The sequence below is a fragment of the Triticum urartu genome, chromosome 1A (genome assembly GCF_056163025.1).
Source record: "Triticum urartu cultivar PI428250 chromosome 1A, HENAU_Tu73, whole genome shotgun sequence".
NCBI classification, from domain to species: domain Eukaryota; kingdom Viridiplantae; phylum Streptophyta; class Magnoliopsida; order Poales; family Poaceae; genus Triticum; species Triticum urartu.
In genome coordinates, this window is record NC_141873.1 from 315,938,475 (window position 1) to 315,966,255 (window position 27,781).

Consider the following 27,781-nt stretch of genomic DNA (forward strand, 5'->3'; position numbering starts at 1 on the left):
GAGAAGAAGTTAATGATGATGATCATGAAACTTCAGATCAAGTTACTACAGAACTTCGTAGATCAACCAGAGTGAGATCCGCACCAGAGTGGTACGGTAATCCTGTTCTGGAGGTCATGTTACTTGACCATGACGAACCTACGAACTATGAGGAAGCGATGATGAGCCTAGATTCCGCGAAATGGCTTGAGGCCATGAAATCTGAGATGAGATCCATGTACAAGAACAAAGTATGGACTTTGATTGACTTGCCCAAAGATCGGCGAGCCATTGAGATTAAATGGATCTTCAAGAGAAAGACGGACGCTGATAGTAGTGTTACTATCTACAAAGCTAGAATTGTCGCAAAAGGTTTTCGACAAGTTCAAGGTGTTGACTACGATGAGAGTTTCTCACTCGTATCTAAGCTTAACTCTGTCCGAATCATGTTAGCAATTGCCACATTTTATGAAATCTGGCAAATGGATAAACAAAACTACATTCCTTAATGGATTTATTAAAGAAGAGTTGTATATGATGCAACAAGAACGTTTTGTCAATCCTAAAGGTGCTAAAAAATATGCAAGCTCCAGCGATCCATCTATGGACTGGTGCAAGCATCTCGGAGTTGGAATATACGCTTTGATAAGTTGATCAAAGCATATAGTTTTATACAGACTTGCCGTGAAGCCTGTATTTACAAGGAAGTGAGTGGGAGCACTACAACATTTCTGATAAGTATATGTGAATGACATATTGTTGATCAGAGATAATGTAGAATTATTCTGCAAAACATAAAGGAGTGTTTGAAAGGAGCTTTTCAAAGAAAGACCTCAGTGGAGCTGCTTACATATTGAGCATCAAGATCTATAGAGATAGATCAAGACGCTTGATAAGTTTTTCAATGAGTACATACCTTGACAAGATTTTGAAGTAGTTCAAAATGGAACAGTCAAAGAAAGAGTTCTTGCTTGTGTTACAAGGTGTGAAACTGAGTAAGACTCAAATCCCGACCGCAGCAGAAAATAGAAAGAGAATGAAAGTCATTCCCTATGCCTTGGCCATAGGTCTATAAAATATGTCATGCTGTGTACCAGATCTATTGTATACCCTACACTATTTTTGGCAAGGGAGTACAATAGTGATCTAGGAGTAGATCACTAGACAGCGGTCAAAAATTATCCTTAGTGGAATAAGGATATGTTTCTCAATTATGGAGGTGACAAAAAGGTTTGTCGTAAAGGGTTACGTCGATGCAAATTTTGACACAGATCCAGATGACTCTAAATCTCAATCTGGATACATATTCAAAGTGGGATTAATTAGCTAGAGTAGCTCCGTGCAGAGCATTGTTGACATAGAAATTTGCAAAATACTTACGGATCTGAATGTGGCAGACCCGTTGACTAAACTTCTCTCACAAGCAAAACATGATCACACCTTAGTACTCTTTGGGTGTTAATCACATAACGATGTGAACTAGATTATTGACTCTAGTAAACCCTTTGGGTGTTGTTCACATGTCGATGTGAACTATGGGTGTTAATCACATGATGATGTGAACTATTGGTATTAAATCACATGGCGATGTGAACTAGATTATTGACTCTAGTGCAAGTGGGAGACTGAAGGTAATATGCCCTAGAGGCAATAATAAAGTTATTATTTATTTCCTTATATCATGATAAATGTTTACTATTCATGCTAGAATTGTATTAACCGGAAACATAATACATGTGTGAATACATAGACAAACAGAGTGTCACTAGTATGCCTCTACTTGACTATCTCATTGATCAAAGATGGTTATGTTTCATAACCATAGACATGAGTTGTCATTTGATTAACGGGATCACATCATTAGGAGAATTATGAGATTAACATGACGCATTCCGTTAGCTTAGCACACGATCGTTTAGTATGTTGCTATTGCTTTCTTCATGACTTATACATGTTCCTATGACTATGAGATTATACAACTCCCGTTTACCGGAGGAACACTTTGTGTGCTACCAAACATCACAACGTAACTGGGTGATTATAAAGGTGCTCTACAGGTGTCTCCGAAGGTACTTGTTGGGTTGGCGTATTTCGAGATTAGGATTTGTCACTCCGATTGTCGGAGAGGTATCTCTGGGCCCTCTCGGTAATGCACATCACTTAAGCCTTGCAAGCATTGAAACTAATGAGTCAGTTGCGGGATGATGTATTACAGAACGAGTAAAGAGACTTGCCGGTAACGAGATTGAACTAGGTATTGAGATACTGACGATCGAATCTCGGGCAAGTAACATACCGATGGCAAAGGGAACAAACGTATGTTGTTATGCGTTCTAACCGATAAATATTTTCGTAGAATATGTGGGAGCCAATATGAGCATCTAGGTTTCACTATTGGTTATTGACCGGAGACGTGTCTCGGTCATGTCTACATAGTTCTTGAACCCGTAGGGTCCGCACGCTTAATGTTACGATGACAGTTATTATGAGTTTATATGTTTTGATGTACCGAAGGTTGTTCGGAGTCCCAGATGTGATCACGGACATGACGAGGAGTCTCGAAATGGTCGAGACATGAAGATTGATATATTGGAAGCCTATGTTTGGAAATCCGAAGTGTTTCGGGTGAAATCGGGATTTTACCGGAGTACCGGGAGGTTACCGGAAACCCACGGGAGGTAAAATGGGCCTTAGTGAGCCTTTACGGAGAAGAGGAGAGGCAGCCAGGGCTGGGCCGCATGCCCCTCCCCCCTAGTCCGAATAGGACAAGCAGAGGGGGGCGGCACCCCTCCTTCCTTCTCTCCCTCCTCTTTCCCCTCCTGAATCCTATTCCAACTAGGAAGGGGGGGGAGTCCTACTCCCGGTGGGAGTAGGACTCCTCCTGGCGCGCCCTCTCCCTGGCCGGCCGCACCCCCCCTCCTTGCTCCTTTATATACGGGGCAGGGGGCACCCCAAAGACACAACAATTGATCAAGTTGATCTTTTAGCCGTGTGCGGTGCCCCCCTCCACCATAGTCCACCTCGATAATATCGTATCGGTGCTTAGGCGAAGCCCTGCGGCGGTAGAACATCAACATCGTCACCACGCCGTCGTGCTGATGAAACTCTCCCTCAACACTCGGCTGGATCGGAGTTCGAGGGACGTCATCGGGCTGAACGTGTGCTGAACTCGGAGGTGTCGTGCGTTCGGTACTTGATCGGTCGGATCGTGAAGACGTACGACTACATCAACCGCGTTGTGCTAACGCTTCCGCTTTCGGTCTACGAGGGTACATAGACAACACTCTCCCCTCTCGTTGCTATGCATCACCATGATCTTGCGTGTGCGTAGGAATTTTTTTGAAATTACTACGTTTTCCAACACTAACTTCTTAGCATAACAAGAGACTATACATGCATGCTTCGGGAATCACAAACCTTAACACTGATATTCTTACTAAACCACAATCATTCACTAGTACCTCCCACATAATACCATCTTTATATCGCAAAACTATTGCAAGAAATCAAATTTATCATATTCAATGTTCTACATAAAAGTTATTATTATATCCCTCTTGAATACCTAGCATATTAGGACCAATTTCATAACCCGTGCATATTGCCATTACTATTATCAAACTCTCAAAATGATATAAGTGAAGCATGAGAGTACAACTATTTATTTAAAATATAACCACTGTCGTCCTCTAAAAGATATAAGTGAAGAACTAGAGCAACTGTCTAGCTCAAAAGATATAAATGAAGTACAAAGAGTATTCTAAAAAACCATTGTTTGTTTATATTTTACATGAGTCAAGCCACGATATGATCCGATATCGTTATATTAACAAGTCGAGCCGTGCTAGCTCGTCATTTAGACGAGCTCTAGCGAGTCAAGCTGAGTTAGCTCGACTCGGCTTGAATTCCGCCCCTACCCGTAGTGTTCGCCTGCCTCATAATGGAGGAAAATCAACGTCATTGACCTAGACATTTTCCTTTAGGAAAGATCATTTGATGCTAAATTGAAAAAAATAGCTAAGCAAGGGCGACCTTATTGCTTCTAATAGAAGTTCCTTTCTGAAATGAACTACCTAAAATCTACCTTTGCTCCTACATGAAGGCGCCATGTACGCAACAATATGGTATGTTATTGCTATCTTTCCACTCCGCATATGTACCTAAAACCCTTAAAGCCCTGCCGTTGATGGTTAATGCCCTAATTTTCCCTAGCAAGTACCAACCCCGACACCCTACATTCCCCTTCTATATATCCTCCTCTCTCCTGTGAGTTAATGACAATGAGAGGCGGCAATCTTTTTTTATATGTGGAAACTACAATTGTTTGTCTACATTTTACATGAGTCAAGTCAAGCTTTGATCCAAAGTTGTTAGATTAACAAGTCGAGCCGAGGGAGCTTGTTATTTAAACGAGCTCTAGCGAGTTGAGATGAGTTGGCTGGACTCGGCTCAAATTCCACCCCTAGCCACAGTGGCTGACAGGCTCGTAATGGAGGAAAATCAACGCCATTGGATCTTTATCCTAGGAAGCCGATAACTGCCACACGTGTGGCGTGGAGGGTAACCCGCCCGCACGCATCGTGTGGCATGGACGGGAACCGCCCCGCACGACCCCGTCCGCGCGCACAAAAGCGCGCCCGCACGTCCGGTGCGTGGCAACCCCGCCCACACTGCCTCGTCCGGGCCAGACGAGCCGCTGCCCGCACGACCCAGCCATTCCCGGCCTCCGATCCGTCCCCTCTCTCGTCTGCGCCCTCGCCCCCCGCCTGTCGAACCCCGACCTCCATCGCCGGCCATCTCTGGTTGCCATGGCAACCAGGGAGGATATGTAGGGCGCTCCCACCACAAACCACACCCCTTATCTCCCCCCACCCCATCCCACCCCCCAACCCCCACTCCAACAACGCCCTGCAAAGACGACCAGCTAAAAGCAGGTGAATCTCCCGATCTCCCTACTGTTTCTCATCCTCCTTCTGGGCAGAAAATTGCAAAATTACCGACGAAGTTGGCAACTAGATCCATCCTACAGGGTTAAAACACTACATGTGTTGTGTGACTTCGCAGTTGCCAAGCAGAATACACTAGATCTGCCATGTAGTACGCTAGAGATAACCGTGAGTTCTCAGTAGGTTGATGCTCCTAGTTGGTGAATGAATGGATGTGCAGGAATCCATAAAAAGGGAGAGAGAATTGATAAATTTGGAATAATGGGGGGTGTGAAAATTAATTGCCATTGGTGTATAACGTCAGTTGCCACCTGTCATTGTCGTCAACTGCCACCATGTCAACTTATTGCTTGCCATCCTATTGTAGAGCCTGATGCCATCGAATCAAACGGATAGCTAGCACCAGATTTTAGAAAAGGATAGTGGATGTGCATGTCCTACTAGCCATGATATGTTGGTTGCCAACGCATGAAAATGTGATAGCACTGACGTGTTAACATCTACATGCAAGCAGCACAATGATAAAAAAAATTGGATTGTTGATGCCTTCTTGTTCATCCAGTGATTGAGAGCACATCAGAACAGAAGCGAGACACGGAAAAGAATGAATCACGAAGATGGTGCAGATGATTGGGGTTCTCAAAGGCCAGAAACGCCGCCACCTTTTGATGCATCAGAGTACAGTCAGCTCATCTCTGCAGGGCCGTTGCTGCCGCTGCTAGAACAGTATGCAGGCGTAGGTACGATGCGTGCTAAAAAATGAAGAGAAACATTTGCCATCTTCGCGACGATGGACATGACATTCTACTTATGTCGTGCACTGTCATTTGTCTTGCAGGTTCTTATGACCAGAACACTCTTAGGGGGGCCCCATGGCAAGTGCAGTCACAAGGCGCTAACGCTGACAAATGTACGGGCGGCCAACTCCAACTAGCTAGTATGGCTAATCAAGGTAATGCAAAAACGAAAAAAGAGCACATAATGCTGTGGACATGAAAAATGAACATGAAAAAAAGATGGCAAAAGGACTCACGAGTTATCACGGGTGTAAAATGCAGAGCCTTCGTGCAGCACGTGGAATCGGGCAGCACCCATGTACCTGCCATCGACGTCGTACACAGGTGAGTCCATAAACATAGTGAAGATGCGGATGCTCAGTCAGCACAAGGAGCATAGTTGACAACTACAAAAATTGCCATGACTGGTCTTCTACAGTTGCCATGTATTAAAAACAACATTTGCCATCTCTGCACACCTGCAGTTGCCATGTAGGAAAAGCTGCAGTTGCCATTTCATGACAACTGCAATTGCCATCTAATGACAAACTGCGATTGCCCTACCGATGCAACTTCAGTTGCCATGCAAGCAAAAATGCATTTGCCACATAAGGGCAACTGCAGTTGCCGTGCTAGCACGAAATGCGTTTGCTGCGATTTGACCAACCACTACTATGATTGCAGGTTATTACGCTGGCGGTGACCCGGCAAACGTCTCCTGGCAAGCTTCGCAAATTCCTGGTGGATCACGTCATTATGGTGTAACAGACCACACACGATGGTCAAATACAGCACAACAAGGTAGAGGGAAAATATCTGAACCACAAAAAACAGCGCTACATTTGCTATTTGTAGTTATTTGTAGGCAAAACAATGGTTGACATGTTTGTTGAACAGTAGGTGCCATGTCTGCACACCTACAGCTGCCATAAAAATGACCACCCATAGACTGGCGGCTTGCTGTCTGTAAAAGATGTCATGGAAAATCACTCGAAGATGGTGTGATCCGTTGCGATCCACATGTTATCCAACACAAAATTCTTAATCTCGTACCTGTTTTTCCCTGTTACAGAACCTACAACTACAATGCACAGCGGCGCCGGCACATCTACTGCGGGGAGCTCTGAGCGCACGGAAGACGCGTTCCACCAGACAGCAGACAAACATGCCGCAAACAATTTCGAGTCAGAGTCGGGAATGGCAATCATTCCAGCAATGTCGGCAAGCACCCCTTTGAACACAAGCACTGGCAACTCTTAGGTAGATGGGACTGCCGCCCATACTGAAGTGAACGATGAAACTGACGACGACGTGCAAGGGGATGAAGATGGTGGGCAATCAGAGATCGTGGTGCCTCAGCCACCGTACATTGGGCAGAGATTTGAGTCATTCGAAGCAGCAACGGAATACTACCAGACATATGCAAAGTTCCATGGGTTTGCGGTCAACACCGAGTACCGTAGGAAAATTAAGAAAACTAACGAGTACAGCAGAGGTGAGATGAGGTGCCACAAGGCACGCAGGAACAAGAAGGGGGATGCGCCTGTCGTTCCGGAACGAAAGAGAGGTATCATTCAGAAGACTGAGTGCCCTGTCCGGTGTAAGCTAAACGTAGATGGAGCACAGTGGGTGGTCAATGAGTATTTTGACGAGCACAACCACCAACTGATAAAGAAGTTCGACCTGGTGAAATTTCTGACCGCCCACAGAGGGTTCACCCCCGTCGAAAGGCAATTCGTAAAGCTGCTACATTATTGTAACGTCGGTCCATCGAGAATGGTGCAGATACTATCTCTCATCCACAGCAAAAAGGGGACTCTGAGTAGCATGCCGTACATACCAGCTGACGTCACAAACCTACGGGCAAGGTACCGTAGAGACAGCAAGTTGGCAGACATAGAGGCCACAATTGCCTACTTCGACGAGAAAGCCAAAGAAGATGCAAATTTCTTCTACAGGATAAGGTTGGACGATGAGGACCGTGTCAGGAACATGTATTGGGTGGATGGTGCTGCAAGGAGAGCCTACAAACATTATCGAGATTGCATTTCATTCGACGCGACGTACCTCACCAACATGTACAAGATGCCGTGCGCTCCATTCATAGGGATAAATAACCACAATCAGTCGTTGCAGTTCGGCTGCGGGCTCGTCCGGAACGAAGACACGGATGGGTACGTTTGGCTGTTCAAGACCTTCTTGGAGTGCATGGATGGCCTTGCTCCGATGAACATAATAACGGACCAGGATTTCAGCATGCGTGCAGGCATAGAGGAGGTCTTTCCGTTGGTAGTGCACAGGCACTGTAGGTGGCACATTATAAAGAAGGCTGAGGAGATGCTAGGACCGTTCTTTGCTGACTGTCCAGAGCTGCACAAGGCATTCGAACTGTGCGTGGACCACAGCTTGACGGTGGAGGAGTTTGAAAGGAGCTGGATGGCCATGACTGAAACACATCAAGTCCAAGACAACGAGACTCTTGTAAGCCTGTGGGAGAAGCGAATGTACTGGGTGCCGGCCTACTTCATGCAGTGCTTCTTCCCCTTTCTGCAGACTACGCAGCACAGTGAGGGATTCAATGATGTTTTGAAGCGGTACGTCAGTCCTGGCAACTCATTGCTACAGTTTGCCAAGCAGTACACAGCTTTGCAACAAAAAATTCTGGGATCTGAGCTGCAGCAAGAAGTGAACACCGCGCTAAAGCAGCCAAAATTGCTAACGTACTTACCGATGGAGAGGCAAATGAGCAAGATATACACCAACAAGATCTTTAACAAGTAAGTCAGTTGCGTTACAGTCTTATTTGCAGAAAAAGCACCAAGTCAGTATGTGCCTTATAGAGTGCGATGCAGTTTCCATGATTTTGCGGTTGCCATGTTTAATAAAGTACTGTTTGTCATGCTTACTCAGATGCAGTTGTCATATTCAATAGAAATTCTGTTTGTCATGCTTACCCGGATGCAGTTTCAATGTTCAATGAAATGCAGTTGTCATGTTTAATGCAATGTACTTCCACTGGACATGTTGGTGTGCAAATGCTAGTGTCAAATGGAAAATGTTATGTTGTTGCCATGTCTATTGAAATGCAATTGCCATGTTTACTAAAATGCAACTGCCATGTTTGCTGAAATGCAATTGCCATGTTTAATAAACTCTAGTTGCCATGTTTAAATAAGATGCATCTGCCATGTTTGTTGAAAATACAGTTGCCATGTCTATTGTACTGCATTTGTCATGTATAGCGTACTGCATTTGCCATGTTCAACATACTATATTTGCCATGTTCAATGAATTACGTTTGCCATGTTCAAACAAAATTTATATCTATTTTCCATGACAACATAAGGTGCTACAAGAAAAAAGCCCACAATAGTTTAACAGAAAACACACAAAAAATGCAGATTCCAGGAAGAAATAAAGCGTGCCAGCATGTTCACGGCTTTCCAGGTGGACGAACGTACGTTCAAGGTGTGTTCTATTTTGGGCATGTCAGATTCAGAACCTGAAGACCCAGACAAAGGAAGGAACTACTTTGTCACAGCCTCGATAGGCGAAGGCGAGTTCTACTGCCAATGCTGCAAGTTCGAACGGGACCGCATTGTGTGCTGTCACATACTAAAAGTAATGGACGTGAACGCTGTGACATGGATGCCCCGACATTTCATAAGGCGGCGATGGACTTGGGACGCTGACGATGCGTTGGCGCCGCAAACAACACACGCAGTTCTGGCTATGCATAACGAGAGACCAGAGTCAACCATGGAAGCCGTGAGGCACGTTGTGCTGACAAAGAACTATGCTGAGCTAATTGATGAAGCGTGCAAGAGTGATGACACAGCGAGAGTCGCAGAAAAACACAGGAAAGCACTAAAAAGAGAGCTTGATGAGATCAAGAAGAGGAAAGCCGAGGAAGCCTTACACCGGTTCCCCCGCACATCAAGCGTGCCTTCATCCACGGGGCCGTCGTCTGAAAACTTGGAGATAGGATCTGGAACAGCAAGCACACAGACCCAGGTCAGGAACCCACCCCGTTCCATCGCAAAGGGTCGTCCAAGAGAGATAAGGTACAAGTCGGGATTGGAGATCCAAGCAAAACACAAGAAAACGAAGAAAGGGGCGGCCAATCCATGAGCAAAAATTGTGGTGTTGTGGACATTTTGTTTTGTACCCTAGATGTTGAGAATTCTTTTTTAAAACAATTGGGGGAATAACTCTTCAGGGGCATCAGAAGTGCAAGGGAAAATTCATTGAATGGTTACATGCAGTTGTCATGTTATGGGTACTTAATCTGCCATGATGTATGCATTTAATTTGCCATGTTATGTGTAGTTAGTCTGCCATGATTTTTGATACTAAACATGCCATGCTAATTTATGCTAAATATGCCATGCTGTTTTGTACTGAATATGCCATGCTAGTTGTAGTGGATCTGCCATGTTAATTGTACTGGATCTGCCATCTTAGTTGTGCTGTAGTTGCCATGTTAATTATGCTGGAGCTGCCATGTTGTTTGTACTGTATCTGCCATGTTAGATGTACTGGACATATGCCATGGTATTCCTGATGACTCTGCATGGCATGTATTCACATGACAAAAACGACGCGGTTTACGGGCACGTAGTGTGTTGTGTGCAAGTGTATGGGAAACAAGTTGGAAAACAGCGTAATGTGCATAAACCCCAGCAAAAACGTTGTGGCTGCATGATCAACCTACCCCCGTGCAGTTACCGATGAAAATGAAGAAGCAAAACAGCCAAAGATGTAAAACGACAATGACTTCCACTACCCATGTCTGATGAACTACATTTGCCATCGTTTTTAAAACATCGTAGACGCGTTCAAAGCATCAAACCGGTGCTAGAAACGACAAAACCATTGTAATAATTACGCCTAAAAGTAGGTTCACGTCCACACATATATTACATGAAACTATTCAAATGTCACTCGCACACCACCACTACATAGTAGCCTACGCGGGGTTGTAGCCACAACATAGCACACAAACATAGTTTTCAACGATAAACAACGAGATAATACCTTACATTCCTCGGCAACAGAATGTAAGGTATGCGTCCGGTCTATAACGCCACGTGATCACTTGTACTTCTTGGTGACTTTCTTGACAGCTTCCTGCACAAACTCGCGTGCTCCCGACCGCTTGTTGAAATCTTCATTCGTCAACCAGTTCCATGTGTGGATTTTCCGGAGCTCAACGACCGTTGCAGCTGTGATAGCGGGGACAATTCTGCCTTCCCACTTCGCAAGGTACTCCAGCGCGTGAAAGCCACAGTCCGTCCTGCACGAGGAAAAGAGTAACGTGACCACGCAAAGAGCTCAGACGTAACAAAAGACAGACTTCAATTTCAGATCTGACAAACAAAACAGGAATTGGATTGATGTAAAATGGCAGACGAAAAGGGAGGAAGGAATTATGTGTTCCCTTGCTTTGTAGTCGCCACATACTCAGTCGGGAAATGACTGATCTGGACCTTTGAGTGTTCATAGTGACGGTGCCATGTCTCTTTGAGGTTCTTAATGAAGAATTCAGCATGCGTGGTGAGGTCTGCATCATCTTCCGAACGGATTGAATCAAGCACCTCAACACGTTGGTTCTTCAGGTCAAGACAGATCACGTAGTGGTGACCACACTTGTCGTGTGGGTCATGTGGTGAAAGCTCCTGGAACATGGGGAACATGACCTGCATTTAAAAAAGTGAGGAAAATGAGAATCAGCGTTCGCGTAAAGAACAGCAGAGGGACAAAGAAATTAGAATCACGTAGAAAAACTCTGGTTATGGGTGGGGGTAGTTGAAATAAAGTTGCCGTCCATGTGTGAACAAAAGTATGCCATGTATTTTACTGTCAAGTTGCCACATAGTTTGCGCGGCATGCAAAAATCAAATAAGTCAGTGTGCACGGCAGCTGTTGCCACATGAAAACAGCTGCCACGTAAAACACAACTGCAGATGATGGCAACAAAAAGCACACCTTGTGAAAAAAAAAGTGCAAACATTGAAGGAGTACTCACATATTTCTTCATTGTGAGCTTGAAATCACCGTGTTGGGCAAAGTTCTTCCTCGGGATTTTGTGGTGGAAGTCACCGTCCCATATTTTGCAGGTCACACTGTAATGCATGATTGTCTTGTCGGCGCACACATCGGTGTGGTTGTTGATGTAGTCAATCCCGCATGCAACTACGTTCGTCGACATTTTGCCGTTTGGCCTCACGGACTCAGCAAGATCACCAAGGTCGACGTACGTCGCTCCGCATTGAATGACTTTGGTTCTGTCCAAACATGAGCTGTATGAAAACAATATAACATGGAAGGATCATGCCTACTAAGTAAAAAAAATTATGAAAGAACTAAAACAATATAACATAGGAAGTACGAAGGATGTGAATGGTAAAAAAGGAGCAAAGCAAAATGAGATGTTATGGGGTGTGGTCGTTTACGCTTTCGGCTCCTTCATGTGCTTGCCGCTGGACCTCGCATTTCCAAAACGCTTGACGATATCGTACAGCTGGGTCTGTTCTTTAGTGGCCCTGAATTCGGGCTCGTAGTCTTCCGCGGGAGGTGGGTGCACTACCCTCTGCTGCCTCACAGAACCAGGAGTGGCACTCCTAATGGTATCCTCAGATACCGTGTCTGCAGGCACGTTGGAACTTGATTGCCCTTGCCCTCGTGAGGACTTCCTCTGCAATGCTGCCTCCTCAAGCATGCGGTAAGTTTCTTCAAGAGACGGTGAAATCTCCTCGGGTGTGGCTGCAGTGATAAAAAAGTGGGTTAGGATACCTAGGAAATCAAAAGCAGATGGATTGTGAGAAAAGATGGGGTGCATGATGTGAGTTGTAGGTAGGAAAAAGTGGGGCAGTTGCCATGTGTGGTCCAACTGTAGTGACCATGTCATAGCAACTACAGTTGCCATGTAGTTGGAATGTAGTTGCCATCTAGTTGGAATGTAGTTGCCATGTCACAGCAACTACAGTTGCCATGTTGTGTCAACTGCACTTGCCATGTGATTGCTTTATGAAAAAATGCAGCATGGAAACAAAAAAAATGCAGGTGACATGGTGTTGAATCAATTCCAGTTGCCATGTGTGATGCACTGTGTTTGCCATGTTACGGAGACTACGGTTGCCATATTGAATCAACTTCAGTTGCCACATGGTTGCCCAAATGTAAAATGCAGCATGGCAGAAAAAAAAGTAGGTGACACGGTGCATCAAATCCAGTTGCCATGTCATCGCATGTCAGTTGCCATCACAAGTGAGAACCCCCCCAAAACAAAAAATATGATTGGGACAACAGTGAAACTACACAGACGTGTGCAAAAAAAATCATATGGACATGGCAAGTGTACCTGCCACAATCGGCTCTGCGAACTTGACAGCCTTCCTGCCCTCGACCATTGGCTGCGCCATCATTGCAGGCATGCCTCCTGGGAATGCAAAGGCAACTGGCATAGGATCTTGCACAACCGGTTGATCTTGACTGATGCCAAGGTTGAAACTCGGTGGGGTAAAGGCCATTGGGTGCCTCTCATTCCTGCTGGCCGGACCACGAACGACTTGCGGGGCAGAATCCAATGGTGAAAGATCAATAAACATATCTGAATCGGCCGCTGCAGAATGATCGTCCTTATTTGCAGGGCGGGGCGTGTTGTCAGTGGTATCAACCATAGCTTTCATGGCAATCTTCTTGTTTGGGCTGTAGGGGACACCGACGTTGACTGGGAGCCTGGAAGTGCGCAGATTTATGCTGGGGATTTCCACTGCAGGAAAAGGCGCAGTCTGCTCCGGGTGTTCACCTGCGTCGCTCGTGCCCGGCTTGACACCTGCATCAGTTGTGCTCCGGTCTTCAGGTTTCTCCGTCACATTGCTTTTGGCAGGTGGCGGGAACAGTGTGGACGCAGGAACAAAACCAGACTCGTCTTTCCTGCTCCTGGCTACTGTCGGTGCGTTCGGTATGTCTGTTGGTTGCTTGCGGGGGCTACGACGCCTAGGTGGTAGACCAACACGCGAAATAGTCGCCTTAGCAGTATCTGCACCGCCAGGAGCTGGAGCTGTTGTGCCAGGACTCTCACCTGTAGATGGCATGTCCTTGTGAACTGCCGCCTCGACCGCTTCTGTCATGGACATAGGAGTGCCACCGCGCACGCGCTTGGAATCAGTGTCAGATGAGCGGGAATCTTCCTTGCCTAGGTTCGTCTCGGGAGCGTCCACTTCAACGCTTGCTGATGGGGTGGCATGACTCACAGCAGCATCCTTCATTGCCAGAAGGGTTGGCAGTATTTCAGCTGTCCTGGCAGATACCGACTCGTCACTCCCCGATGTACGGATGCCTGTTGTTGTAGGCTGCACATCTGCAGCCGGCGGAGATGGTCTGCCACTTGCATCAGAGTTGGTGGGAGCGGTCAACGGTGCAGCGGCAGTATTGTCGACTGGTGCCTCCTGTACATCTGAGTTGCCCCCTGTTGACAACTTTGAATGCATGCGTTCGAGCGGGTCCTTACTGATATGCTTGGACCCACGCGTAGTAGTCTTCTTCACCCTGCAAAAAAAATGAAGCGCATGAAAAAGGTATTTAAAAATGAAACAAAATTATGTTTGCCTTGGTAGAAATCTTAAGAAAATGGAAAAACAGGTGGAAAAGCTGGCAGTTGCCATGTAAGGGGAACGTTAGTTGCCATGTGTCATAACTAGCAGTTGCCATGTTAGCAACCTTGAAAGAATGATAAAAATGTCTGATCTGCCATGAATGCAATTTCAAACCTAGGCGTGGGATGAGCTCACAAGACAACGGTAAAAAGATGGAAGTTGCCATAAGGTACATTAAAGTTACCATTTGGCCTACATTCCACTTGCCATGTGAAAAACAAAAATAGAAGTTGCCACACGTTTAGAAAGTAAATAAAATATCATTTGGTAAAACAGCGGTTGCCACGTGGGGGGCGATGACAGAAGACAATGTGACAAGCTAAACGAATGCATTGGAAAATCAAAAAATATAGCGCTATGTCAATGAAAGCGGATGAAGAAACCTACTTCCTGACTGCCTTCCTCAGGTTTGGCAACACGACAGGATCCCCGGTGTTGGTTGTCATCGTGCGAGGAGATGTCCTGGTGGAAGTGGTATCACCGGCAATGGGGGCACCTTTGTTCAACCGAGCAGAAACACGGGTTGGCGTTGGCGCCTGTTTCTTTGTAATTGCTCGTCCACCAGCTGTCGGCTCGCTGCACGTATGAGATGGAGGTCAAAAAAAAGAGGTGGCAATTGTCAGTCAGCAATCTCGTTGCCGCGTTTGACAGAACACAAGTGCAAAAAAGAGGATGAGTCTGTTCGAAGAAAATAGACAAAGCAAAAAGCTAATATGAAAGTCGAACCTCTTCCTGGCAGCTACAGGGTCGGTCCTAGACCTCTTGCCAGCAGAAACTTGCCCAGCACCCTCTGGAGCCATCCCCCTCTTTGATGGCAAAACCCCTTCGCCTCTCACAGCCGTGTGTTGTTTGACTTTATCCGGTTGGGGGACATCTGTTGCATCCTTGCCCTTGTTACCACCTGCGCGAACTTCAGCGTGTTCATCATCATCGGTGTCCTCTTGCACATTATCCATGACATCATCGTCATCCTTGCTGAGACCAGCGTCTCCACCTAGTTCATCTTGTGTGTCAGCGGGCTCCTGGGAACTGTTGTAGTCATACCGGCCACGGCAACCGGTTGGCCGGTGTGTATGTTCTAGGACGAATGAAGTGAATTGCCTCGCAACCGCGTCGCCGTCAGAGCCACTGAGGGACGTCCACCCCTCAACCAACTTCCCGAGCAAGCCAGTCATTCCAGATGCAAACTGCCCTATTAGCTGCTCAACAGGTGCCCTTGCCTGTACACAAAACAAAGAGGCATCAATGACAACCCCGTATTGCAATCACTTGCACGACATCGAAAAATACTCCACGGCAAACCATATATGTAGATCTTTTGATTATCTCTGAAGGACAAGACGGAGCTGAGTGCACGTCCATCCACTTTTCAAAGTTTTGAGGCCCCCCAAACACGCTGTAGTCTATAGAATGCTTGGCCATCAGCTGGGGAGAAAGAAAAAAAGTAGCAACGATATAAGAGAGAGAATGATGAACACTGACTAGCAGTTCATGTGTTGCAAAAAAAAGCAGAACTAACCTGCAGTTTACCATATTTGCTATCAGTTACCCTGTCTGCAGCAAGCACAGCCTTGACAGCATCGATAGTCCACGCAGAAACAGCAAACTTGTGCGCAGGCAGCGGGCCTCCTGTCCCAGTGAAGTCCACGGTGGACAGATCAAGGCAGTCGACGTACATGAGCTGATGTACAACAATTTTAAAAAGAAAGAAAAATCAGTTGCGGTCATGGTATTTTGCGACAAATAACAGGATAAAATATATGGTATTTTACGAAGAATATGCCATATGCATGTGCTAGTTGCCATCATAGAGTGATGGCAGTTGCCATCATAGTATGATGGCAGTTGCCATGTTGTCATGTTGGCAGTTGCCATCACAGTATGATGGCAGTTGCCATATAGTCATGATGGCAGTTGCCACATAATCAACATGGCAGTTGCCATCTTGTTATGATCATGTTGACATGCATGAATAAAGATGTGTTAAAAAATAGTGTTCACATAAAGGACCGGTAAAAAAATACCATTAAATGCAGTCGACAACCCTTCTGGTACACCTTGCTTGCAAATGCATCATGCAGGAAGTCGACAATGAACTTACACCAGTTCATGTTCTTCACATCTTTCAGTTTCGCCTGCACCGCATAAAATTCAGGACAAGGAGTTGCCGCGTCAGAATTCCAATGGAAAAAACAACAAAAAAACTGTCAGTGACTAGCTTGCACATGACATCGGAGCAAAAAAATTGAAGGAAAAATAATGTAGTAAAGATAGATCATTCACCAGGATGGGGAAGCATTTGTTGCTTGGGCGAAGAGAAGTGGTCGGCGCGAAAACGGCTGAGATGAGGTACATGAGTAGCTTCATCTTGAAAACATCTCCGTGCGTCGTCATGGCCTCCAACAAATCTGCCACTGCAGTCGTGTTCGGCATGGATTCCAACCCAGGAAACAAACGGGGGAACAGCGCTTCCTCGATCTCGTTGTTGACCTCGTACGGGACTTTGATATGTCCACGGGGCACACCCAACGTGCAGAACACGGATTCCTCATTCAGCGGTAGTCTTCCGCGTCCCGGAATCACGAATTCTCTGGAGGCGGGGTCGTAGATCTCACCAAGCCAATCGCATACAGGGTTGACAAGGTTCGTGCACCGGACAGCCATCATAGACTGCATACCCATCTCAGCAGCAGCCCCCTTCTGATTGTCGCTGAATTTGTCAGTCAACGCAGTCAGTCGTTCTTGGGAGGCTCTGTTGCGAATACGTTTCTTCTTCTGCAAAAAAACAGACATAAAGTGATCAGTTGTTGCCATGTTTTTACAAACAAAAACAGGATATCAGTTGTTGCCGCATTTTGCAATGTAATGAAATTTTAGTTCATGCCAGACGATTGCGGGCTCAAAGGTGTCAACCATTAACATACATCAGGAAGAAGGGGGGTGTGTGAACATTTACCTCATCACCCTCTTTTCTCCGCCCAGTTGCCCGATTACGCTGTGGTGGATCCATGAAATCATCATCATCGTTTTGACGATCGCCACGAGCCATTCTGCTGAGATGGGAACATACCAAATTGTCATGGTGGAAAATGTAAATGCAAGGGGGTCAGCAAAAACACTTGCCGCATGCAACGCATACGTATGGCATCTGAAACATTTGATATGCAAATTCGGTTACCACATTGTGCAGACAGTTTGCCACACTGTCTTATATGCAGAAATGGCAGCAGGCAGTCTGTTCACACTCTATTTGCCACACTGTCTTATATGCAGAATGGCAACAGGCAGTGTGTTCGTACTCTATTTGCCATATGAATATACTACCTAGATGGCAACAAGCACACTTTAAGTGCGCAGTGGTTGCCATCCAGTGCACTTGGCTCTTGAATGCCCACTGACTACCGATTGTGGCAACTGTCACACCATGGTTGCTGTCACATAACATTCAGAAAACACACTGGCCGCAATGACACTTGGCTCTTGAATGCCCACTGACTACCAATTGTGGCAACTGTCACACCGTGGTTGCTGTCACATAACATTCAGAAAACACACTAGCCGCAATGAAAATAGAATGGTTGTGGCACCTAACACAGGAATTCAGCAATCTTAGTTGCCACACGAAAAAAAGAGCGTGTGTTTGATAAATATCACATTAGTTTAGCAGAATTAGTTGCCACATGGAAGAGCGTGTGTGTGGCAAGTATCGCATTACTTCAGCAAAATTAGTTGCCATGTGCGAAAGCTAACATGTGGCAACTAACACAGTTATTTTCAGTAATTTGTTGCCGCAAGGGGAAACACGTTTGTGGCAACTACCAAATATGTTCAGGGAGTAAGTGGTCGCGCAATCATGATAGTTAATGTAACTATCAAGTTCGCCTCATTCTGCATTTTCAAAAACCAAACTAACTAGATCTAGGGTTCAATGGCAACTACTTCGACTTCAAATTCACCCTCGAAATTCTCCCACGAACTCACTGCAAAACACAAAATCGAACCAACGCGCATCAAAAACTACCCGGAAGACACCTGCTCAATCCATATGCAAAAACTAGTGCGTGCCTCCGAACAAGCAGAACCACGTCGACGATGCCGCCGCCGCGGCCGCGACGAAACTGGCCAATGCAACCAAAAACGTCTAGCAGACGACTTCGGCGCCGGCGGGAACGCCGACGCATCGACGAATCGCCTGAATCTCTACAAATCTCGATCGAGGAATCGAACAGGGAGGGAAGGGGAGGAAATGCAGGAAGGGATTGCGAGGGGTGCATCGAGCAGTACCTTCAACCCGCAGGCGCTCTGGCGAGCCGCTCCGTTCCGGCGAGCACCACCGACGGTCCCGAGCACCGTCGATTCTTCCGCCTTCACCGTCACCTTCTCCCCTCTCCTTCTCCTTCGATAGTTGGAAATGCGAGTGGGTTCTGCCAGTAACTGCGGTGCAGAAGAGTAAATGGGAGCGTGAGGGGGAGGGGGCAGAGGTGTGTGACGTCAACCGCAGTCGAAGCGTGGCGTGCGGGCGCATTGCAGTTCCACCGCACGACTCAGATGGCAACCGCTGACAGCGGGGTGGCAACCAACGTGCGGGCGAACCTACTCGCACACCGCACACGCGCCTCATCCTACGTGGCACAAAAAACCACCTGGTTTGTTCCAAGATTCGTGCACACACCTGCCAACGGTGATGCTTGCGTGTGGTCAGGGTGGTGAACGCCCACACGTGTGGGCGTTAACATTTCCGTTATCCTAATCTAGACCTTTTCCTTACGAAAAGATTGACTGATACTAAACTGGGAAAACAGCTGAGCGGTGACGACCTTATAGCTTCTGACAGAAGTTCCTTTCTCAAATGAACTACCTGAAATCTACCTTCGCCCCTAAGACTAATACATGGAGGTACCATGTACGTAATAGTTTGGTATGCTATCTTTCCACGCCGCGTATGTACCCAAAACCCTCCGCCACACCACGCTATAAGTTAAAACGCTTTCGCGTTTTCTTCACTGTCAAGTTCAAGAAAAGTTCATTTCAAAGAAAAAAAATGTTCAAGAAAAGTTGACAGATATTTTCTTCTTCTCAGCTGCTGCACATGTGATAAGTAGCTAGCACCCAAGATACGGCAGCCACGCAAAGCCGCACATGCTCAACAGAACAACAAACGCTCCTTGTCACCTTCCAAAATGGTGTGCGGGCGTGCGGTCTCCTGCCACTCCAGCAGCTAGCTCACTCCACTCGCACCGCACGCATCGGCAAAGCGAGCCTCCCAGGATGGACGCCAGCGCGCGCGCCCGTGGCGCGTAGCTGGTGATCGATCACGCCGGCCGCGGGCGCGGGCAAAGCGCCGAGAGCGCCGCGCGGCCGTTAGAGCCCTTTCCTCTCCCCGGACGAAATTAACCAGAGCTGAACTGGCGCAAGGCACGCATGGAGAACCGGACACCTCCCCCCACCGGGGCGAGGCGTGCGGGCCACGCGGGGGCACCGGCTTTGGGTTTCCCAGCGTGGCACACGGGGCCAACGGCCAGGGAGGGGCCTTTATATGCCCCGCCATTGCCGCGCTCCCCAACCTCGCAGATCGATCTCCATTCCTCACCGCCTTGGGTGGGAGGTTCTTGGATCCGGACTAACAAACGCCGGCCGTGTTTGGGAGGGCCTCGTTCCTGGCCTATCTCGTCGAGAGGATGGCGACGGCGAGCATGGTTGGCATGCCCAAGAGCCCCCGGTCGGTGGCCTTCGGGACGACTGCCTCGCCCTTCGGGGACAGGAGGAAGGCCCGGTTCTGCGTCGCGGCGTGCGGCAGGGACGACCAGCAGCCGCCCCCGTCGATGGCCGCGGTGCCGGCGTCGCTGCGGGCGATCCAGGCCAAGAGGAAGATGGCGGCGCAGGCGCGTGGGGTGCCGCGGGCGACGAGCGCGGCAGGGTGCGCGGTGGCCGCGCTCGCCGCCGCGGTGGAGGCCGTGCAGGGCGCGGCGGTCGGGGGAGCCTCCGGCGCCGCGCGCGGCGCCGGGGATGCCGTGGCGTGGGTCTTCCAGAAGGTGCACTTCGAGTCGCCCGACCTCGCCGTGGGACTGCTCGGTATCGTCGCGTCCTGCCTCGGCACGGCCGTGGAGATGGAGATGGAGCGGATTAGGGCCAAGGAGATCGAGGAGGCGGCCAGCAAGGCCAAACCCGCCGCCGCTGTCGACGACGACGATGACAACGGCGAAGACGCGGAGGAGGCAGACGATCTAACGATGCTGGTGGGGATGGAAATGGAGAAGGAGCTCTGGGCCAGGATCGGCATCCATCATGACGACGACGACGACATGCCGCTGGGCGACAACGACGACGAGCAGGAGGCCATTGAGACCGCCCGCGCCGGCATACGGAAGGCCGCGTACGAGCGGATCATTGCCACCTCCGAGGCCAACTCGCTCATCCTATCCAACTACGCGCAGCTCCTCTACGAGTTCGACAAGGATCTCGACAGGTAAATACGCCGCCATGGTCTTGAACATTGATTCTCATGCATTCCGCCAAGATGCACCTGATTAATTTGTACGTACGTGTCATGGTCCTTACCCGCCGTCTCGATCGACCTCGGTGACCACTGCAGGGCGGAGGACTATTTCAAGCGTGCAGTGGCCATCGAGCCGCCCGACGGCGAGGCGATGCGGAGGTACGCGGTGTTCCTCTGGCAAGCCCGCGGCGACCTGGCCGGCGCGGAGGACATGTTCACCGGCGCCATCGACGAGGAGCCGGACAGCAGCCACCACCGGAGCAGCTACGCGTGGTTCCTCTGGATGACCGGCGGTGTGGAGACCTGCGTCATCGACTCCGGCAACAACAACGACACTGAATGAAGCCAATCGCCGGAGCAAGGGCCACCCGCGCAATCTCGAGCTAAAGACAATTAAAGACCGACCTCGCCGGCACGTGCCTGGCCGGCGAGGCTGCCGGCCATTTTAGATGGTGCATCTAGGTATATATTGCGCACTGTCGGTGAGCAGCATCGGCCCTTGTAGGGGCCAAGTTATACTAGGGTGCGCGTGCGAGCATGGCATGCAGGAGCCAAACCCAAGGGAAGGCGAATAATGTTGATGTTGTCAAGCAAGCGCACATATAAAGTACAGTAGGGCCTCATCAAATCATGTGTGGATTTGGAATAAAGCATGCATGCATCATCAGTGATGGCATGCTGTTGCTGAATTGTGAACAATATCTATATGTAAAGAACAATATGAAATGCATAAGGTTTTTCATTTGCTGTAAGTTGTGTTTGCACAGATCAAGTGCAGCTGTGGTATGATATTTACGGTATACAAAAGCTTGTACATACATATTTTCAGAGGGGGGAGGGGGGTTGTCATCCTGCTGGTGCTCTATAACAGACCTGACTTACTAATCTTTACCGGACGATGGATGTCGATGCTGCCATAAGTGCAGCTATGATTGAATCATCTGCATCCCAGCTCCAATCTTGTGTCTTCATTGATGCTGGTGTTTCTGCAAAGCTTCTGAAGGTCAATGTAGCCAATGAGTGTGTCCTCGAAATCGACGTCCTTCATATTAGCTTCATCGAAGGTTGATCCCGACAAGACGGTGTTCTTGAAGATTGCACCTTCGAGGTCGGCTTTTCCAAAATTGGCACGGTCTATCACTGCATTCGTGAAGTTTGTGCCTGAAAGCATTTCAAAGACAAGTATTTATCTTTATGTTCATAATCTAGCATGCTCGATGCAAAGATCTCAAAGGTTCAGTGTTTGGGAGCAAGTGCAACAACTCGGTGTGGTGAATAACACAAGCATTTTACACCCTGCCTAGTATACGCAATGTAGCAATGATCAATGCAAAGGTACATCTGAAGAGCTCAAGTATTAGGAAGCCATGCAGCAATGAATAATGCATTGTGGTTAAAAAAACGATTAAGGTGTGTAGTTCTGTTTCTGTTACCTTTGAAACTTGCACCAACAGCATAGGCCTTGGACATGACAACTTCTGTCAAGTCAGCACCATCAAACTTTGCGCCTGACATCAAAGCCGCAGACAGAGTCTTGCCTTTAAGATTATCTTTGTCATTTGTGAAATCACAGAACCGGAGATCAAGCACCTTGTCATACACCCCATTTGCCTGACCAATTGTGTTCCCAACAAATGCAGCCTCGCATCTCTTTGGGTCTGTTGATAGTGGAGGCAACCTCTAACAACCAAAGCAAACAGGGAACAGTGTTATCTCAGAGAACTTTTCCTACTCGACAAATTATCTCAGAAAATATATTAGAAAAAAAGGAAAATGTAGGATTGCAGTGGCATGTCCACCCGGATCCTACAGGATTTTATCTGCACCAAAGTGTCTTTGATTGTACCATAGAAAAAACAAAAGCTTTTTTACATGAGGTTGGAGTGGATGTAAATTTTTCCTTTGAAATGCAGTGTAGTGGATTCCTTAGGAAAAAATCCTATGGGATTCAGTCCTCCACTATTACTATGAAAATCCTTTGAATCAAAGAGGTCCTAAAACCGGAGAAAGGAAGTTAAGCTCTAATGCTAGAAGGCAGTTTTCCAGAACAGTACTATAGTGCCAAACTGACGACTATATATTCAGATTAGACTTGTAGGATTGTAAAATGAAGTGCACTTCTCTAACAGATATGACAGTGATTTTTAGATGAAATCTGGTTTCACAATACAAAAGACATCAGCATATATAAAGTATTCCTGCAGTGAAAATTGCCATGCCACAGTCAGTTAATTCTGATTAAAGTATGCAGCAAGACGATGATTTCTAAAACAGATGGTATTTCCTGCTTCTCTAGAGTTGAGTTGTATCAGTAACCGAGTCTAGATACAAATGAAACCCCAAATTAACATATAACCCTCTGTCCCAAAATATAAGACATATAAGGTTTGCCCTAACTCAAAGTTTTATAAGTTTGACCAAGTTTCTTACAAAATTATTGATACCTACAATAGCAAATCAACATCAATAGTTTCACCATAAAATATATTTTCATAACATATTTATTCGGTATTGTAGATATTGACATTCTTATCTGTAAACCTGGTCAAACTCAGAAAACCTTTACTTATGACAACTTATACGCCTTATATTTTGGAGTACAAGATAGTAACAAATACAACAGAGTTCTTGGTAAGTACTCCCTCCGTTCCTAAATATAAGTCTTTTTAGAGATTTCACTATGAACTACATGCAGATGTATGTAGACATATTTTAGAGTGTAGATTCATTCATTTTGCTCTGTATGTAGTTCCTTATTGGAATCTTTAAGAAGACTTATATTTAGGAACGGAGGGAGTAACTTGCAGTAGTGCACATTACATACTGTGGTAAGTGGAGTACTCTGTTGTGACCTCATGGACGCTTCCGGGACCCTCGCCCGTCCTCCCCAGGGCGAATCAGGGGCGACTAGGGTTTCCCCGGCGGCGCCACCCCATCCACCCTCTCCCTCCCTTGCCACCACCCAAGGTGAATGCCGGGCAAGCCGGTTTGGACGCCGATGAAGGTGGCGGTGAGGTTCTCGTTGCTTCATTCCTTCGCAAAGAACTCTGGTTGTCGGGGTGGCAGCCCCGGATGGCGAGGTGGCATTGCCTCCGCGACAGGCGGCGTGTGGAAGTGCTAGCCGGCTTCCTTGTGCATGGGCAGTGAGGAGTCGACAGGTAGTAATCGTGGCACGGATTTTCTCTCTATCGCTCCAGATCTGAAGGTCAGGGTCATCTCCCCCTTAGTTTACTCCCCCTGCCGGCTTTGCCTATTAGCGGCCATCGGTTGCTGGATACGGAGAAGGCGGGATGTTGGTTGTGTAGGCTTGAGACCAGGGGTAAATCCTTGGTCGGTTGCTCCGGCCATGGAGGCAGCGATGCACAAGTGAGCCACCTTCCTCCTTGCAGGCGCCGCCGAGGTCTCTTTTCTCCACCCCCCATCCCAGTTCCCGGGTGAAAGCCCAAAAACCCACCTCGGTTTGGGCGGCGGCGGCACCTTGTGCATCGTGACCTTCATGGAGGCACCGTCTCGGCATGTTTTGGTTCTTTGGGTAAGTGGTGATGCGGTTGGTTGGCACTCGGTGGCTGTTGAGTCCGAACGGCGGCAAATCAATGGAGGTCCATAGGTCCAGCAAGTCCCCCACTTATCTTTGGGGTGGTGGTCTTCGGTGGCCAGGAGCGTGCCTGTGTCCAGACGGTGCAACGCCTTCGAGCCTTGGCGGAAGGGGATAGGGTTCCCCTTCCCAGTGGCAGCAACGTGGGGGGCACTGTGGATGCCTGAGCTCTGCGATCGATAGGTCTGTGCCTCAATACTCAGATATTCCTAGCTGCGCCTATGTGATTCTGCAGCTTCCTTCTTCGGCGATTATTCCCAGTGGCTTTCCCTATGTTTTCGGTCGTCCAAGGGCAGCGGCAATGCAGCTTGTGTGTGTGTGTGCGTGTGGGGGGGGGGGGGGGGGGGGGGGCTTCCCGCGTGAAGATGGCCATGCACAATGGCTGCTCTAGGTTCGAGGCTGGCATCTGTTCTAGCCCTCGGTTGAGCGCTTCTACGATCCGATGGTGTGACGCCTTCGATCCTGGGCAAAGGGATGGGGTTCCTCTTCGACAGTAGACAAGGAGGTGTTGGGTGCCTCCAGTCCAGTGGATCAGGTTTGTTCATGATTCTTTCAGATTATAGGCTTATCCTTGAAGCTTCTTCTGCTTGTCTGTTCTTTTGTAACAGAGTGCTTCTTTTGTAACAGAGTGCAGCGGGCTTCGACATTACTAGCAGTGCACTCTGTTTTTTTTTCTTTGTGTTCTTGTAGTGTGCGTTGTGTTGTAAGCAGATCAGTCAGCTCCCTTGTATCTTTCGGCCGATGTTGCTTGGTGCCATGTAATCCCTCACCGGTTGATGGTTTCGCTAATTCAATGTCTTCCTTCTAAAATACACTATGTTGAAAAATTATTTTAAGCCTTCACCTTCAGGTTAATTAAACCACTATTATTTTCTCCAAAACCAGTACCTTCTTCAGACTATCACTATTCATTAGCTAATCTCCAGCAGTTGTTCAAGAGTAGCATTTGTATGGAGAATTAAACCCAGTATTTAGAAAGTAATTTTCCAGCTGGCTAGTATATTTGATCGAATCAAAAAAGTGAAACCCAATACATTTCCCAATATCAAATTTGAGCAAAAGCTTAGGTCACAAGAGGTGTCATTTTATAGGGACCAAAATTCCATCTAAAATTGCAACTTCTCCTGTCCTCATCTGCCACCAAATCTTAACGCGACGTGAGTCTATTTATGCTAGCGCTTAGCGATCGTTGGGTTCTACAAATTTCCTCTCAATTAATTAAGTAAGAAATACGAAGGCGATTGGAATCGCGCAATGCCCGTGGTGGAGACGGAGGAAACCACCAACCTGGCCAGCGGCGATGACCGGGCTGGGGGCTGACGCGACGGCCCAGGCTGCGAGCAAGCCGCACGCGAATCCTCCCACGGCCTTGGCGCGGCCGCCGCTCCCGGCTCCCCCCGCGTCGGCCAAGCACGTCACGCGGCACCCCCTCGGCTGAAGCTGCAGACGTAGAGCAGAGCCGCCGCGCGCAGTGACCGGCGAGGCGAGGCAAGACGAGACCATGTCAATGCAATGCGGGGAGCGCGGCTGCCTGGCTGAGAGGAGAAGAGAGGGGGTGGTGGGTCTGTACGTACGTGTGCGGCGCGCGCGGCGTGGTGACGGGAAAGGGGGGAGATGGAAGGGATCATGGTCTTTCTTATCCTCCCAAGGCTTATCCCGGTTTCGTCTCTCGTCCGCTTGACGACCACGGGCCCACGTGACCGGCGAGACCGGTAAAAATGGCCAACAGTAGTTTAAGAAAGGGCACTAATCTGCGCCGGGGCACCGGCCCAACCGTTCGGCCGATCGCGTCAGGGCCGTTGGATTTGAGCCGCGTGGGCCATTGGATCTGGCGGAAAAAAAGAGTTTGCCCCGCAGTTTTTTCTTCCTTTCGCTGGAATCACATCTCCCACTCGGTTCGCGCATCCTCTCCCACCCGGTGGCTGACCTCGTCGCCAGTCCCCACCTCCACCGGCCGTCCTCGTCACCGGTCCCCATCCTCGCCGGCCATCCTCGTCGCCGGTCCCCACCTTCGCCGTCCGTCCTCGTCGCCGCCTTGACCCATGAAATAGTTGCACCTGCGGTGGTAGCTCTCAGCAGCGACAGGTGAAGCTCAGGTTGCAGCTCCGCCGCCGCTCCGAGCCGCAACCATGTCGCCATGGCCACGCCCAACCATTCCTTTCTTCTTCATCATCCACGTGCAGATATATTTTGCTTCAACCATGGTTCATTTTTGCTACGACCGATGACAGGAATCGGTACAACCATTTATGTCGACAGTCACGGCGGCGACCACAATTTGCTTCAACCTTCGTCGGGTTTTGCCGGGAGTAGCAAGACGTGGAACTGGTTGTAGCTTTTCCCGCTGCCGATTGCAGCAAAAAAATCGCATGCATCTCCTACCGGTGAAGGTCGCAGCTCCGGCGAAGGAGTGCCACCATTACATCAACGGTGAGGTGCCAGTTCTAGCTTTCTGTCGCCAGGTTAAAGCTTTTCAAAAGTAGGGTCGAAGCTTTTCATGTCAACGATTGCAACTTTTTCATTGTGTGCTTGCGGGTTGAAGCTTACTATAAAGCTAGTTGAAGCTTTTTATAAAACCGGTTGAAACTTTTCAATTCAACGGTTGAAGCTTCCCAAAATGATGGTTGTAGATTTTTTTTTTCATTCATAGTGGTGGGTTGAAACTTCTCTACTCCACCGTTTGAAGCTTTTTCAAATATGGGTTGAAGCTTTCACATGAACTATTGAAGCTTTTTTTAGTTGTACGGGGTCCGTCGAAGCTTTTTCAAACTATGGCTGAAGCTTTCATATGAACGATTGTAGCTTTTTTCAGTGCATGGTGTCTTGTTGAAGCTTTATATACCGCTGGTTGAATCTTTCGAATCGAACGGTTGTAGATTTTTTGGTCGTCGGTTGCAACATCGGGGGAGGAGCAAAATGCTTTCAATTTCGTTTGGAAGAAGATGGTTGCAGCAGCAGGGAGAGGAGGGCGCGCCGCCATGCTGGTAGCATACCGGTGGACGGTTCCAACAGCTCTCGGATGGCTTATCCATGGCGGCTTTCAACTCCAGCTCATCGGGGCGGAAGGAACCTGCAGCCGCGGGCAGCGGAAAGAAGTGGGCATGGCACTGATATTGAAGGTATGGACCTGCGTGGGATTGGGGCTAGCTGGCGGTGAGATCTGAAGGATGAAGAGGAGGGGCGTGGCCACCCCCATGCGTGGATGCGGCTAAGAGAGAATTTAGGAGGAAGAAGGGGATCGGGAGGACGAAGGTAGCGAGTAAGAAGAGGATTGGGAGGAAGAAGATAAGGCAGGGGCAGGTGGGTCACGCGAGGCGTACGATGGCCTC

At 48.1% G+C, this 27,781-nt stretch overlaps 5 protein-coding genes across 5 annotated transcripts; 2 read left to right on the plus strand and 3 right to left on the minus strand.

The window, feature by feature from the left end:
- Positions 1 to 6,898: 6,898 nt before the first annotated feature.
- LOC147991030 (protein FAR1-RELATED SEQUENCE 5-like) lies at positions 6,899 to 8,482 on the plus strand. The gene is made up of 2 exons (XM_087538495.1): positions 6,899 to 6,913; positions 6,962 to 8,482. The coding sequence occupies exons 1-2, from the start codon at positions 6,899 to 6,901 to the stop codon at positions 8,480 to 8,482; spliced, it is 1,536 nt and encodes a 511-aa protein (XP_087394621.1).
- A 2,313-nt stretch (positions 8,483 to 10,795) lies between these two features.
- Positions 10,796 to 14,248, minus strand: LOC147991031 (uncharacterized). Its single transcript, XM_087538496.1, has 5 exons — positions 13,065 to 14,248; positions 12,157 to 12,466; positions 11,730 to 12,003; positions 11,165 to 11,400; positions 10,796 to 10,997 (listed from the first exon to the last, which is right to left on the minus strand). Exons 1-5 carry the CDS (start codon positions 14,194 to 14,196, stop codon positions 10,796 to 10,798), a joined length of 2,154 nt encoding a protein of 717 aa, XP_087394622.1. The 5' UTR covers positions 14,197 to 14,248.
- A 486-nt stretch (positions 14,249 to 14,734) lies between these two features.
- Positions 14,735 to 17,484, minus strand: LOC125532826 (uncharacterized). Its single transcript, XM_087538497.1, has 7 exons — positions 17,318 to 17,484; positions 16,645 to 17,136; positions 16,386 to 16,496; positions 15,881 to 16,042; positions 15,664 to 15,786; positions 15,088 to 15,581; positions 14,735 to 14,937 (listed from the first exon to the last, which is right to left on the minus strand). The coding sequence occupies exons 1-7, from the start codon at positions 17,408 to 17,410 to the stop codon at positions 14,745 to 14,747; spliced, it is 1,668 nt and encodes a 555-aa protein (XP_087394623.1). The 5' UTR covers positions 17,411 to 17,484; the 3' UTR covers positions 14,735 to 14,744.
- Positions 17,485 to 19,840: 2,356 nt separating this feature from the next.
- Positions 19,841 to 21,609, plus strand: LOC125506743 (uncharacterized). The gene is made up of 2 exons (XM_048671473.2): positions 19,841 to 20,827; positions 20,954 to 21,609. The coding sequence occupies exons 1-2, from the start codon at positions 20,040 to 20,042 to the stop codon at positions 21,198 to 21,200; spliced, it is 1,035 nt and encodes a 344-aa protein (XP_048527430.2). The 5' UTR covers positions 19,841 to 20,039; the 3' UTR covers positions 21,201 to 21,609.
- On the minus strand, positions 21,579 to 26,065 carry LOC125506754 (Tetratricopeptide repeat (TPR)-like superfamily protein). Its single transcript, XM_048671480.2, has 3 exons — positions 25,740 to 26,065; positions 22,291 to 22,537; positions 21,579 to 22,018 (listed from the first exon to the last, which is right to left on the minus strand). The coding sequence occupies exons 1-3, from the start codon at positions 25,953 to 25,955 to the stop codon at positions 21,795 to 21,797; spliced, it is 687 nt and encodes a 228-aa protein (XP_048527437.1). The 5' UTR covers positions 25,956 to 26,065; the 3' UTR covers positions 21,579 to 21,794.
- Between the last annotated feature and the right edge of the window lie 1,716 nt (positions 26,066 to 27,781).